Source organism: Hyperolius riggenbachi, chromosome 2 (assembly GCF_040937935.1).
Source record: "Hyperolius riggenbachi isolate aHypRig1 chromosome 2, aHypRig1.pri, whole genome shotgun sequence".
Lineage (NCBI taxonomy): Eukaryota > Metazoa > Chordata > Amphibia > Anura > Hyperoliidae > Hyperolius > Hyperolius riggenbachi.
The window spans coordinates 270,126,687-270,141,896 of record NC_090647.1 but is presented as its reverse complement, the minus strand read 5'-3'; the positions used below and the strand labels follow the sequence as shown (position 1 = coordinate 270,141,896).

At 46.1% G+C, this 15,210-nt stretch overlaps 1 protein-coding gene across 3 annotated transcripts in view; it reads left to right on the top strand.

The window, feature by feature from the left end:
• GAS2L2 (growth arrest specific 2 like 2) overlaps nucleotides 1-15,210 on the top strand; it is an 80,123-nt gene that overhangs the window by 23,657 nt on the left and 41,256 nt on the right. For 2 of the 3 annotated variants that reach the window (XM_068265361.1, XM_068265362.1), the window contains exon 3: nucleotides 14,843-15,081. In XM_068265361.1, coding sequence (XP_068121462.1) covers nucleotides 14,843-15,081 — 239 coding nt within the window. The remainder of the gene's footprint in view (nucleotides 1-14,842; nucleotides 15,082-15,210) is intronic. The other variant, XM_068265363.1, reaches the window with a different exon arrangement.

The following is a 15,210-nucleotide window of genomic DNA, read 5'->3' as shown; positions in this document are numbered from 1 at the left end:
ACTCTGTACTGCTGCTGCTGTGGCACACCCAGGATTTTCAAGGGGGGGGGGGAGGGCAGGGATTCCTAAAAGGTCTCCCTCAGCCACGCACAATACAGTACAATTATATGGTAGGACATTATGCTGGGTACACATAATGCAATTTCCTGTCCGACTGACAGGATCTGACAGTTATTTCCTAAATGTCCGATCTGCTCCCGATCGACAATGGGATTGATCAGGAGCAGTTTGGATACAGATAATAATGAGGACAGCCAACACCGCTAATGAAGGGGAAAGTGAAGCATTCACACAGCAGGGCACAGGGCTGTGCTCATACCTGACTCTGTTAAGTTCCCCAGAGCTGTTCCATGCTCTGTACACACACTGCTGATCCATGCTCTGTACACACGCTGCTGCTCCATGCTCTGTACACATGCTGCTGCTCCATCCAAAATCAACTGTAGCAGGGAAAGAAAAGGGGCAGTGCTGTGGGAGGGATTCTGGGCAGCTGTAATCCCCCCCTGCATTTGCCTATGTCTGCCGAGTTTAACTTTTTGCAGGCAGCACTGAGCTCAAAAGAGTCTCACCAATTCCTGTCTAGCCCACCCCCCTCCCCCGCCCCCTTGTGTAATGTGTAATAAAGCATTTAACCATGACATGCAAAAATGTAGTGCAAACTATGCAAAACTGTCAAGAAGTGTTTTAGAATTGCCATATTACAATTTCATTGACACAATTTCCTTTAAATGTTCATAAATGTGTACATGAGCTGGAAGGAACTATTAGCATCTCATTGACCATCTTTATCGATTCTGCACTGAATATGGAGGAATAGCAGAGCTGTAGTGCTGAAGTGGGAGGAGATGGGCTGGGTCAGGTGATGGAACAGATGAGCCAATCCATAATACAGTTAAACTGGTTAATTTTTTCATTTGGTAAGTATTCTACCAAGACTAAAGAATAGCTATTATACTGAGAGTGGTTTTAATCTTCCTACCTAGCAACTAAAGTCTTTAAACATGTTGTGTAATCTCTAAACTAGTTATATAGTAAATAATGGCATAGGCACAAAGTACTTGAGTAAATATTGTATTACAGTATACAAAATGATCTCCCTTTAATAGGACACTTTCTGAATAAAAAAAATATAACATACTCCATAACACAGAAAAATGATAAGCACACCATTTTGTAATTAAATGTCAATAAAAATGTATCTTTTGCATTTCAGTGTGCAGCCAACTATAATTCTCTAAGGTTGGATTCACACTGTGCATTTGGTAATGCACGCCCTGTAATTTGTGTGAACTGCGATGGACACTGTGCATGTTAACCACTTGCCGACCGCCTTAAGCCAATGGGCGGCGGCAAGGGCTGGGCCCAAACGACCGCAATACGCCCATCGGCGGTGGCGGTGGCGGGCGTGGTTATGCGGCGATCGCGTCATTCGTGACGCCCCGCGCTGTAACCCACCGGCCGTTCGGAAGCGCCGGCGTGTTACTAGCACCCCGATCGCCGCACGGAAAGTGTATAATAGGCTTTGTAACGTATAAAAAGCCTATTATACAGGCTGCCTCCTGCCCTGGTGGTCCCAGTGTCCGAGGCACCACCAGGGCAGGCTGCAGCCACCCTAGTCTGCACCCAAGCACACTGATTTCCCCCCCCCTGCCCCCTGATCGCCCACAGCACCCCTCAGACCCCCCCCCTGCCCACCTCCCAGACCCATGTTTACACCCAATCACCCCCCTAATCACCCATCAATCACTCCCTGTCAATATCTGTCAATGCTATTTTTTTAACCCTAAACTGCCCCCTGCTCCCTCCTGATCACCCCCCCCCCCTCAGATTCTCAGCAAAGACCCCACCCCCCTCCCCGTGTACTGTATGCATCTATCCCCCTGATCACCTGTCAATCACCTGTCAATCACCAATCAATCACCCCCTGTCACTGCCACCCATCAATCAGCCCTTAACCTGCCCCTTGCGGGCAATCTGATCACCCACCCACACCAATAGATCGCCCGCAGATCCGACGTCAGATCACCTCCCAAGTGCAGTGTTTACATCTGTTCTCTACCCTAAACACCCACTAATTACCCATCAATCACCCCCTATCACCACCTGTCACTGTTACCCATCAGATCAGACCCTAATCTGCCCCTTGCGGGCACCCAATCACCCGCCTACACGATCAGATTGCCCTCAGACCCCCCCTTATCAATTCGCCAGTGCAATATTTACATCTGTTCTTCCCTGTAATAACTCACTGATCACCTGTCAATCACCCATCAATCACCCCCTGTCACTGCCACCCATTAATCACCCCCTGTCACTGCCACCCATCAATCACCCCTAACCTGCCCCTTGCGGGCAATCTGATCACCCACCCACACCAATAGATCGCCCGCAGATCCGACATCAGATCACCTCCCAAGTGCAGTGTTTACATCTGTTCTCTACCCTAAACACCCACTAATTACCCATCAATCATCCCCTATCACCACCTGTCACTGTTACCCATCAGATTAGACCCTAATCTGCCCCTTGCAGGCACCCAATCACCCGCCTACACGCTCAGATTGCCCTCAGACCGCCCCTTATCAATTCGCCAGTGCATTATTTACATCTGTTCTTCCCTGTAATAACCCACTGATCACCTGTCAATCACCTATCAATCACCCCCTGTCACTGCCACCCATCAATCACCCCCTGTCACTGCCACCCATCAATCAGCCCCTAACCTGCCCCTTGCAGGCAATCTGATCACCCACCCACACCAATACATCGCCCGCAGATCCGACGTCAGATCACCTCCCAAGTGCAGTGTTTTCATCTGTTCTCTACCCTAAACACCCACTAATTACCCATCAATCACCCCCTATCACCACCTGTCACTGTTACCCATCAGATCAGACCCTAATCTGCCCCTTGCAGGCACCCAATCACTCGCCTACACGCTCAGATTGCCCTCAGACCCCCCCCCCTTTATCAATTCACCAGTGCAATATTTACAACTGTTCTTCCCTGTAATAGCCCACTAATCACCCATCAATCACCCCCTGTCACTGCCACCCATCAATCACCCCCTGTCACTGCCACCCATCAATCTGGTTCTAACCTGCCCCTTGCGGGCAATCTGATCACCCACCCACACCAATGGATCGCCCGCAGATCCGACGTCAGATCACCTCCCAAGTGCAGTGTTTACATCTGTTCTCTACCCTAAACACCCACTAATTACCCATCAATCACCCCCTTTTACCACCTGTCACTGTTACCCATCAGATTAGACCCTAATCTGCCCCTAGGGCACCCAATCACCCGCCCACACCCTCAGAACGCCCTCAGACCCCAGCCCTGATCACCTCGCCAGTGCATTGCTTGCATCTATTTCCCCCCTTTAATCACACCTTGAGACACCCATCAATCACCTCCTGTCACCACCTGTCACTCCCTAGCACACCTACTCATCAGATCAGGCCCTAATTTGCCCCGTGTGGGCTCCTGATCACTCGGCCAAACCCTCAGATCCCCCTCAGACCCCCTTCCGATCACCTCCCCAGTGCATTGATTGCATCTATTTTCCCCTCTAACCACCCCCTGAGACACCCATCAATTACCTCCTGTCACTCCCCTAGCACTCCTATCCATCAGATCAGGCCCAATACAACCTGTCATCTAAGAGGCCACCCTGCTTATGACCGGTTCCACAAAATTTGCCCCCTCATAGACCACCTGTCATCAAAATTTGCAGATGCTTATACCCTGAACAGTCATTTTGAGAAATTTGGTTTCCAGACTACTCACGGTTTAGAGCCCATAAAATGCCAGGGCAGTATAGGAACCCCACAAGTGACCCCATTTTAGAAAAAAAGACACCCCGAGGTATTCTGTTAGGTGTATGACGAGTTCATAGAAGATTTTATTTTTTTTGTCAAAAGTTAGCGGAAATTGATGTTTATTGTTTTTTTCACCAAGTGTCATTTTTCACTAACTTGTGACAAAAAATAAAATCTTCTATGAACTCACCATACACCTAACAGAATACCTTGGGGTGTCTTCTTTCTAAAATGGGGTCACTTGTGGAGTTCCTATACTGCCCTGACATTTTAGGGGCCCTAAATCGTGAGGAGTAGTCTAGAAAACAAATGCCTCAAAATGACCTGTGAATAGGACGTTGGGCCCCTTAGCGCATCTAGGCTGCAAAAAAGTGTCACACATGTGGTATCGCCGTACTCAGGAGAAGTAGTATAATGTGTTTTGTGGTGTATTTTTATACATACCCATGCTGGGTGGGAGAAATCTCTCTGTACATGGACAATTGTGTGTAAAAAAAATAAAATAATTGTCATTTACAGAGATATTTCTCCCACCCAGCATCTGTATGTGTAAAAATACACCACAAAACACATTATACTACTTCTCCTGAGTACGGCGGTACCACATGTGTGGCACTTTTTTGCACCCTAAGTGCGCTAAGGGGCCCAAAGTCCAATGAGTACCTTTAGGATTTCACAGGTCATTATGTGACATTTGGTTTCAAGACTACTCACGGTTTAGGGCCCCTAAAATGCCAGGGTAGTATAGGAACCCCACAAATGACCCCATTTTAGAAAGAAGACATAGAGATGAGCCGAAATTTTCGAAATTTCGAACTGCTTTTATTACGAATGCGAAATTTAACATTACGACCCAAATTCGTAATTTCGTAATTAATTTTCAAATCGTAATTTACAATTTCGTAATCGAAATTTCACTCCCGTAATGACGAATTTCGTGTCTCCAACCGAAATTTTACTGTTTCAGGTTTGTAAGGGTTTCTATCCCTCTAGATGCCTAAAATGAATAGCACAGCCAGCCAGCCCTCCTCCTCCTCTCTCCCTCTCTCCCTCTCTCCCTCTCTCCCTCTCTCCCTCTCTCCCTCTCTCCCTCTCTCCCTCTCTCCCTCTCTCTCCCTCTCTCCCTCTCTCCCTCTCTCTCCCTCTCTCTCCCTCTCTCCCTCTCTCCCTCTCTCCCTCTCTCCCTCTCTCTCCCTCTCTCTCTCTCTCTCTCCCCAGAGATCTGTAGTATTTCAAAACCATACTCACATTCATGACATGTCCAGGGATCAAACCCAGGCCAACCACATGGAAGACAGCTATGCTCACCACCATACCACCAAACACACACTAAATAGACTGCTAACCTAAATCTTACTTGTAGACAGTCATATGAGACACATGCTGGGTGCAGGGCTTTGTGATTGGACCATGGACCATGCGATAGAGTGAGGTGCAAAAATGAAATCATGCCTAGCAGAGGATGGTTTCACAATGCTAAATGCTAGGCTGGCTGTGGTGCAATTGGTTAGTGCGTCTGGCTGGTAACAGCAAGGTTACAGGTTCGATTCCATCCAGGCATGTCTTTTCCTTTTGCGTTCAACAGTTGTCCAAACAGAGCCAACAGAGCCCCAGATAGCCATGTAGAGTTAGGTCACAGCTAGCCTGGCTGTGGTGCAATTGGTTAGTGTGTCTGGCTGGTAACAGCAAGGTTACAGGTTCGATTCCATCCAGGCATGTCTTTTCCTTTTGAGTTCAACAGTTGTCCAAACACCGAGCACAAAGTTTTGCATGCGTAAAGTTTTACGCACGCAAAATACCCCATGGGGTTCAATGGCGCAGCGCGCGCACGCAAAAGGAAAAGACATGCCTGGATGGAATCAAACCTTGCTGTTACCAGCCAGACACACTAACCAATTGCACCACAGCCAGGCTAGCTGTGACCTAACTCTACATGGCTATCTGGGGCTCTGTTGGCTCTGTTTGGACAACTGTTGAACGCAAAAGGAAAAGACATGCCTGGATGGAATCGAACCTGTAACCTTGCTGTTACCAGCCAGACGCACTAACCAATTGCACCACAGCCAGGCTAGCTGTGACCTAACTCTACATGGCTATCTGGGGCTCTGTTGGCTCTGTTTGGACAACTGTTGAACGCAAAAGGAAAAGACATGCCTGGATGGAATCGAACCTGTAACCTTGCTGTTACCAGCCAGACGCACTAACCAATTGCACCACAGCCAGGCTAGCAGTGACCTAACTCTACATGGCTATCTGGGGCTCTGTTGACTCTGTTTGGACAACTGTTGAACGCAAAAGGAAAAGACATGCCTGGATGGAATCGAACCTGTAACCTTGCTGTTACTAGCCAGACGCACTAACCAATTGCACCACAGCCAGGCTAGCTGTGACCTAACTCTACATGGCTATCTGGGGCTCTGTTGGCTCTGTTTGGACAACTGTTGAACGCAAAAGGAAAAGACATGCCTGGATGGAATTGAACCTGTAACCTTGCTGTTACCAGCCAGACACACTAACCAATTGCACCACAGCCAGCCTAGCATTTAGCACTGTGAAACCATCCTCTGCTAGGCATGATTTCATTTTTGCACCTCACTCTATCGCATGGTCCAATCACAAAGCCCTGCACCCAGCATGTGTCTCATATGACTGTCTACAAGTAAGATTTAGGTTAGCAGTCTATTTAGTGTGTGTTTGGTGGTATGGTGGTGAGCATAGCTGTCTTCCATGTGGTTGGCCTGGGTTTGATCCCTGGACATGTCATGAATGTGAGTATGGTTTTGAAGTACTACAGATCTCTGGAGAGAGAGAGAGAGAGAGAGAGAGAGAGAGAGAGAGAGAAAGAAAGAGAGAAAGAAAGAGAGAGAGAGAGAGAGAGAGAGAGAGAGAGAGAGAGAGAGAGAGAGAGAGAGAGAGAGAGGGAGGGAGGAGGAGGAGGAGGAGGAGGAGGAGGAGGAGGAGGAGGAGGTGGGCTGGCTGGCTGTGCTATTCATTTTAGGCATCTAGAGGGATAGAAACCCTTACAAACCTGAAACAGTAAAATTTCGGTTGGAGACACGAAATTCGTCATTACGGGAGTGAAATTTCGATTACGAAGGCATCTAGAGGGATAGAAACCTTTGCAAACTTTAAAATACTAAATTTCGTAATCGTAATTACGAAAATTTGCGTAATTTGCGAAAATTACGAAATTTCGATTACTGCTAAAATCGTAATTGTAGTAATTTCGCGAAATTTCGGAAATTCGTAATTAGGTCATTACGCTCATCCCTAAGAAGACACCCCAAGGTATTCCGTTAGGAGTATGGTGAGTTCATAGAAGATTTTTTTTTTTTGTCTCAAGTTAGCGAAAATTGATTTTAATTGTTTTTTTTTCACAAAGTGTCATTTTCCGCTAACTTGTGACAAAAAATAAAATCTTCTATGAACTCACCATACTCCTAATGGAATACCTTGGGGTGTCTTCTTTCTAAAATGGGGTCACTTGTGGAGTTCCTATACTGCCCTGACATTTTAGGGGCCCTAAACCGTGAGGAGTAGTCTAGAAAACAAATGCCTCAAAATGACCTGTGAATAGGACGTTGGGCCCCTTAGCGCACCTAGGTTGCAAAAAAGTGTCACACATGTGGTATCGCTGTACTCAGAAGAAGTAGTATAATGTGTTTTGTGGTGTATTTTTATACATACCCATGCTGAGTGGGAGAAATCTCTCTGTACACGGACAATTGTGTGTTAAAAAAAATCAAATAATTGTCCATTTACAGAGATATTTCTCCCACCCAGCATCTGTATGTGTAAAAATACACCACAAAACACATTAAACTACTTCTCCTGAGTACGGCGGTACCACATGTGTGGCACTTTTTTGCACCCTAAGTGCGTTAAGGGGCCCAAAGTCCAATGAGTACCTTTAGGATTTCACAGGTCATTTCGCGACATTTGGTTTCAAGACTACTCTTCACGGTTTAGGGCCCCTAAAATGCCAAGGCAGTATAGGAACCCCACAAATGACCCCATTTTAGAAAGAAGACACCCAAAGGTATTCCGTTAGGTGTATGGTGAGTTCATAGAAGATTTTATTTTTTTGTCATATGGTGAGTTCATAGAAGATTTTATTTTTTGTCACAAGTTAGTGGAAAATTACACTTTGTGAAAAAAAACAATTAAAATCAATTTCCGCTAACTTGTGACAAAAAAAAAAACTTCTATGAACTCACCATACCATGTGGTATCGCCGTACTCAGGAGAAGTAGTATAATGTGTTTTGGGGTGTATTTTTACACATACCAAAGCTGAGTGGGAGAAATATCTCTGTAAATGGACAATTGTGTGTAAAAAAAAATCAAACAATTGTCATTTACGGAGATATTTCTCCCATCCAGCATGGGTATGTGTAAAAATACACCCCAAAACACATTATACTACTTCTCCTGAGTACGGCAATACCACATGTGTGGCACTTTTTTGCAGCCTAACTGCGCTAAGGGGCCCAAAGTCCAATGAGCATCTGTAGGCTTTACAGGGGTGCTTACAATTAGGCACCCCCCAAAATGCCAGGACAGTGAACACACCCCACAAATGACCCCATTTTGGAAAGTAGACACTTCAAGGTATTCAGAGGGGAGCATAGCGAGTCCGTGGCAGATTTATTTTTTTTTTTGTCGCAAGTTAGAAGAAATGGAAACTTCTTTTTTTTTTGTCACAAAGTGTCATTTTCCGCTAACTTGTGACAAAAAATAAAATCTTCTATGAACTCACCATGCCTCTCACTGAATACTTTGGGATGTCTTCTTTCCAAAATGGGGTCATTTGGGGGGTATCTATACTATCCTGGAATTTTAGCCCCTCATGAAACATGACAGGAGCTCAGAAAAGTCAGAGATGCTTCCAAATGGGAAAATTCACTTTTTGCACCATAGTTTGTAAACGCTATAACTTTTACCCAATCCAATAAATATACACTGAATGGTTTGTTTTTTTATCAAAAACATGTTTGTCCACATTTTCCGTGCTGCATGTATACAGAAATTTTACTTTATTTGAAAAATGTCAGCACAGAAAGTAAAAAAAAATCATTTTTTTGACAAAATTCATGTCTTTTTTGATGACTATAATAAAAAGTAAAAATCGCAGCAGCAATCAAATAGCACCAAAAGAAAGCTGTATTAGTGACAAGAAAAGGAGGATTCATTTAGGTGGTAGGTTGTATGACCGAGCAATAAACCGTGAAAGCTGCAGTGGTCTGAATGGAAAAAAAGGCTCTGGTCCTTAAGGGGCGAAAAGACTATGGTCCTCAAGTGGTTAAAACACACACACATTATTTCACAGCCTGGATAATGTCTATGGAATGTGCACATATTCATATACATTATCAGTGTTGCCAACCTTTCACGTTATTTTTTACTGACAAAGACCTAAAAATGTACTGACAAAGGATTTTTTTACCGTCCAAATCCGAAAAATGGGCGTGGTCATGCAACAGAATGTGGGAGTGGTCATGGGTGGTGCCAAATATACATGACTTTAGTAGTGCTGTAAAAGGTCTGGGAAGTTTGAGCTCTGCCATAGTGTGTTCCCCCCCCCCCCCCCCAAAAAAAAAATACATGTAATCTTAGAGCATTTCACCAGAAATACAAGTAATCTGGCAGAGGTTCTTCCAAAATACAGATAATATGGCAGTGGTTCCCTAAAAATAGATGTAATCTGGCAGCATCGAATCCCCTAACATACACATAATCTGGCAGCGGTTCCCCAAAATACACTTAATCTGACAGCAGCGGTTCCCCAAAAATACAGATAATCTGGCAGCAGTTTTCACATAAAAGATGCCCATACAGATAATCTGGCAACACTTCTCCCAAAAGAGGTGCCCCCAGTATAGGTAGCCAGGTCTATAGGTATTCCCAGTATAAGTAGCCAGGTCTATAGGTTTCCCCAGTTTAGATAGCCAGGTCTATAGGTGTCCCCGGTATAAGTAACCAGGTCTTTAGGTGTCCCTAGGATAAGTAGCCATGTGTATAGATGTCCCCAGAAGAAATAGCCAGGTGTATAGATGTCCCCTGAATAGGTAGCCAGGTGTATAGAAGTCACCAGAACAGGTAGCCAGGGGTGTAAATGTCACCAGAACAGGTAGCTAGGTCTATAGGTGTCCCCAGAACAGGTAGCCAGGGGTATAGATGTCCCCAGAACAGGTAGCCAGGGGTATAGATGTCCCCAGAACAGGTAGCCAGGGGTATAGATGTCCCAATAACAGGTAGGCAGGGTTATAGATGTCCCCAGTACTGGTAGTCAGGGATATACAGTAGATATCCCCAGACCAGGTAGCCAGGAGTATAGATGTCCCCAGAATAGGTAGTAATGGGTATAGATGTCCCCAAAACAGGTAGCCAGGGGTATAGATGTCCCCAGAACAGGTAGCCAGGGGTATAGATGTCCCCAGAACAGGTAGCCAGGGGTATAGATGTCCACAGAAAAGGTAGCCAGGGGTATAGTTGTCCCCTGAACAGGTAGCCAGGGGTATAGATGTCACCAGAACAGGTAGCCAGGGGTATAGATGTCCCCAGAACAGGTAGCCAGGGGTATAGATGTCTCAAGAACAGGTAGCCAGGGGTATAGATGTCCCCAGAACAGGTAGCCAGGGGTAAAGATGTCCCCAGAACAGGTAGCCAGGGGTATAGATGTTCCCATAATAGAAGGACATAAAGTTCAAAACGCTCGACCCCCTGGATAACAAACCAATGGGTGCAGGATCTGGAGAGCCAAGCCAATCCACAGATATGTACAGAGGGATCCGCAAACCAAACAGTGGTTGAAAAAACGCTGGTATTCTTTATTCAAAGATTCCACATGGCAGGTGCAATACAATCACAGAGTTCAACTGACGCGTGTTGGGCTTACAATCTGCCCTTAATCATAGTTCAAAGTGAACTTGCAAGGGGAGGGCTTTATGTAGGTGGGGGGAGAAAAAACTCCACCCTATACCTCAACCAGCCATCTCCTTAAAGGAGACATTACAAATGCACACAGTATATAAATGTAATAAAGAATAGTATAATTATTTAATAACAATTATCAAAAAAGAGACTAAAAAGTAATGTAAAAAGTCACCGCTGAAAGAACCATTGGAACTTTAAATTGCACAGACAGACTGCTCAGCAAGGGAGGGGAAAGAAAGAGGAAAAAAGACAATGCATAAGTCCTATATAGCAGGGGTGAAAATGGGAACAGATGTACAGATTTAACAGTCATAAATTAAATTTAGGTCCCAACGCGTATTTAGGCCTTTTGGGGTGCGAGTGTCCATCCTGTGGATCCAAAATTCTTCTCGCCTCAAGAGAAGTTTATGAGTGTCACCACCAGGGGCGTTGCTAGGATCCTAAGAGATCCGGGGCACTTTCGGGCACTCCATCCAGAAAACGGGTGGGGCCATGCACCAACATGTGGGTGTGGTCATGGGTGGAGCCAAATTTACATGAACTTGACAGCGTTCTAAGTAGGCTTGCCCAGCAAAATGTTGGATGAAGCCCCCTCTCCATTAATACATAAAAAATGCAGCATATTAAATAAATAGGTAGTGTCATTTAAACATAACTAGGCAGAGTTGCCCGGCTTCTTTGCTGGCTGGTCTGGCTTTCTGCTGGGCCGGCTGGCCTGCTGCCAGGTTATCTGACAGTTCCCCCATACCCTGACTGTCTAGTGGAGCCCCTCCCATGTTCCTACTGGCCTTCCATTGAGGCACCACAACTCCCAGCATGCCCCCATAGAAGAACCACAGTTCCCTGTATGCCCCCATAAAGGCATCACAGTGCCCAGCATGGAACCGTCCACAGCACCTAGTATGCCCACATAGAGGCACCACAGCCCCCAGCATGTCCACCATCACGGCAACACAGCTGACTCTGCCTGGAGGACATCCGGGGCACCCCAGAATAGATCCAGGGCACGTGCCACTGATCTTTGGGGCTAGCAACACCCCTGGTCACCACCCCTCTTAGGGCTCACTATACGTTCGACTCCTTGAAAGGTAAAAGAAGAAAGATTACCCTTGTGAACGTTTTCAAAATGCTTAGAAACTGCCGACTTTTTGAAAGTCTTCCAATTCGTACCACAATAGTGGTCAGCAATGCGAACCCTCAAATTGCGAGTGGTGCACCCCACATATTGCAATCGGCAAGAGGTGCAAGAAATAACATAAATAACACACCTCGTGTCGCAATTTACATATTGTTTAATGGGAAAACTGCTACCAGTCGCAAAAGAGAAAATGGAAGATCCTTTTTTGTGTCAATGGCAGTAATTACAGGTTGAAAACCCACAAGGGTAAGACCCCACCGTAGCTAGCCAGGTAGGGGTACGAGACGAGAGGGTAGACTGAAAACAACTAGGGGAGAGAATAGATCCCAGGGTGCGTGCCCTTCTGGCAGAAAAGCGGCACCCTTGCATTAGAATGGTTTTGAATTTAGGATCGGAATTCAGCACTGCAAGATATTTCCTCACAATATTAGTGATTTTGTTAAATTCAAGGCTATATTCCATAACAAAGGTCACCCTGTCGTCTTGGTCCCCACCCCAGCTCCTAGTTTGTAGAAGTTATAGATCCCAGGGTGCGTGCCCTTCTGGCAGAAAAGCGGCACCCCCAGCAGGAGGGGAGCAGTGCAGAGAAGAGGAAGCGATCATGGGCACAGCAGAGGGGAAGGGGTGGACTTCTCCCCCCCTCCTTCCCTCACCTTAGGGCTTCCCCTCCCTCGGTCCCCCCTCCAGAAATAAGTATCGTGCGGCGGCTGACAGCGGGCGGGACTTATCTCCGACTTACCTATTGGCTGCCCTTACGGACGCTGCTTAATTTCTTATGGAATTCACGGGCAGCTGAATTTATATTAAAATTTACAGTATGCTCGTAAATTTACGGGCGTTGGCAACACTGTATATTATCCAGAAACTTACTGCATGCAGTGAGTTAGAAAAATGCAGAGATGTAAACAGGCCCATTGAATTGTATAGGGCATACATGTCAAACTCCAGCCGACTGGCCAAATGTGACCCGCAGAGCCATCAAATTTGGCATGCAAGTGGTTTCCCCACATTCCATTATGTTTGGCCCACTCTAGAACAGCAGTGAAGCTATACTGGAACTGAAGTCCTAGATCACCAGGGAAGTCATATGGGGAGAGAGGGGGCTTTCAGTAGAAATCTATCGAGCATCGATCAAATCGAAAATGTTGTGCTGTTCAATGCAATGCAGTGATATGGACCATCAAACCCCAATTGTTCATGTCCCGCCCCAATCACATAGAGATTTTACAACATGGCCAAACCAGTCAAAAGTCAATTGATCGCATATGTTGAAGCAATAGATTACTAGCAGATTCAAAGTGATCAAGCCTACCAGAAATGGGCGGATGTATGGCAAGCACCTTAAGCCATATTTTTTAGTTCTCAACCCTAAAGATACATACACACGCACTACCAGCGGCAACGACGGGTCTCTGGACCCTCCCGCTGGGCGGACGTTCAGCTGACAGTAGTGCGTGTGTACGCGCTGTCGGCGGACTGATAAGGCTGTTTCTGAACGATCCGCTCAGCGTACGCACCTTAAGGCACAGGCTTCCGGTTTAAATAGGGATGATGAATGAGATGCAAATCATTTCTCTTAACATTCATATTTCATGTAAATTATTTACAGCTTGAACTTGGACCAGTATAAATTGACAGAAAGTTAACATATTTTTCTGACTATAAGATGCACCCAGGTTTAGAGGACAAAAACCAAGGAAAAAAATATACTAAACCTGGTGCATCCATAGTCCAGGGGCATCTTATGGACCTTTTCACCCCAATAATTATGTCCCTCTGTGTCCTCCTCTGTCTCCCCTGTCCTCCAGTGACCCTCAGTGTCCACTGGTGTCCCCCTGTATCCCCATGTTCTTTGTTTCCCTGTCCTCTGGTGTCTCTGTGTCCTCCGTCCCCCTGTCCTGTGGTTTTTCTGTGTACTCTGTCCCCCTGCTTTCTGCCCTCATGTTCGGTGTATATAAGTACTTGAAGTACTTGCAGCTGCCGCTCCCATTGGAATCAGCCACAAAGGTTTGGACCAACCTGTGTCCTCCAGTGTCCTCCGTCCCCACTCTCTGCCCCCTGTTTGGGGCCCTGTGTCCCCTCATAGGGAGTGCAGTAATTGTCCGCAACGACAGAACCAGCGGATTCTATTAAAAAAGGAGCAGGGAGCAATGTGCTGCGTGTTTGGCTGTCTGCCCTAGTGCCTGATTGGAAGATGGCTGCAAAACCTGTGTGGCTACTTCCTATCGGAGTGGCAGCTGCAAGTACCTATATGCTGGATACGGGGGCAGAGAGCAGGGACAGAGGACACCGGAGGACACAGGCCAAACCTGCACGGCTATATTCTATGGGAGCGGCAGCTGCAAGTACCTTTTATATGCCGGACACAGGGCAGAGAGCGGGGACGGCGGACACTGGAGGACACAGATCAAACCTGCACGGCTATTTCTTATGGGAACGGCGGCTGCAAGTATCTCTATATACTGGACACGGGGCAGAGAGCAGGGAGTGGGACGGAGGACACAGATTGACCCAAACCTGCATGGCTAAAGGCCATGGGAGCGGCGGCTGCATGTACCTATATGCTGGACACGAGGTCAGAGAGCGGGAAACAGAAGACACCTGAGGACAAAGACTGGCCCAAACCTGCGCAGCTATTTCCTATGGGAGTGGCTGTAAGTACATATATATGGCGGACACGGGGGCAAAGAGCAGGAGGACATAGGTGGACAGGACATTTTCCATAGATGGTGCAGATCCAAATGTACTATTCAGACTATAAGACGCACTGACTTTTTCTTCCCACTTTTGGGGAAGAAAAAGTGAGTCTCATAGTCTGAAAAATACCGTATTCTGATCGGTCCAATTTCAAGATGCACATAATTTACATGAAATGAGTTATTACTGTTGGTATTGCAGAGATAACTTCTTGATGGATTTATTGGAATAACATATTTGGTTTCCCCTAGAAGTCCTGATGTTTGAATCAGAGGATCTAGTCCTAAGAAAGAATGAGAAGAACTTCATCTTGTGTCTGCTGGAACTGGCCAGGAGAGCATCACGCTTTGGTATGAGTGCCCCCATGCTTATTCAGATGGAGGAACAGATAGAAGAGGAGATCCGAGAGGAACTAGAACTGCCTCCTGTTGAGATCCCCCTGCCTAAACCCCAAAGAAAACTCTGTGATTTTAAGAATTTGGACCAAATGGTAAGCATACTAACATATGGAAAAGTAAATGCACTGAAGCAGTGTGAAGATCTTACAAATGTAACATATTAATTTCCATATTTCAAAAGAGATTATCATGATTTTACACTGTACCTACCTAGTGTATAA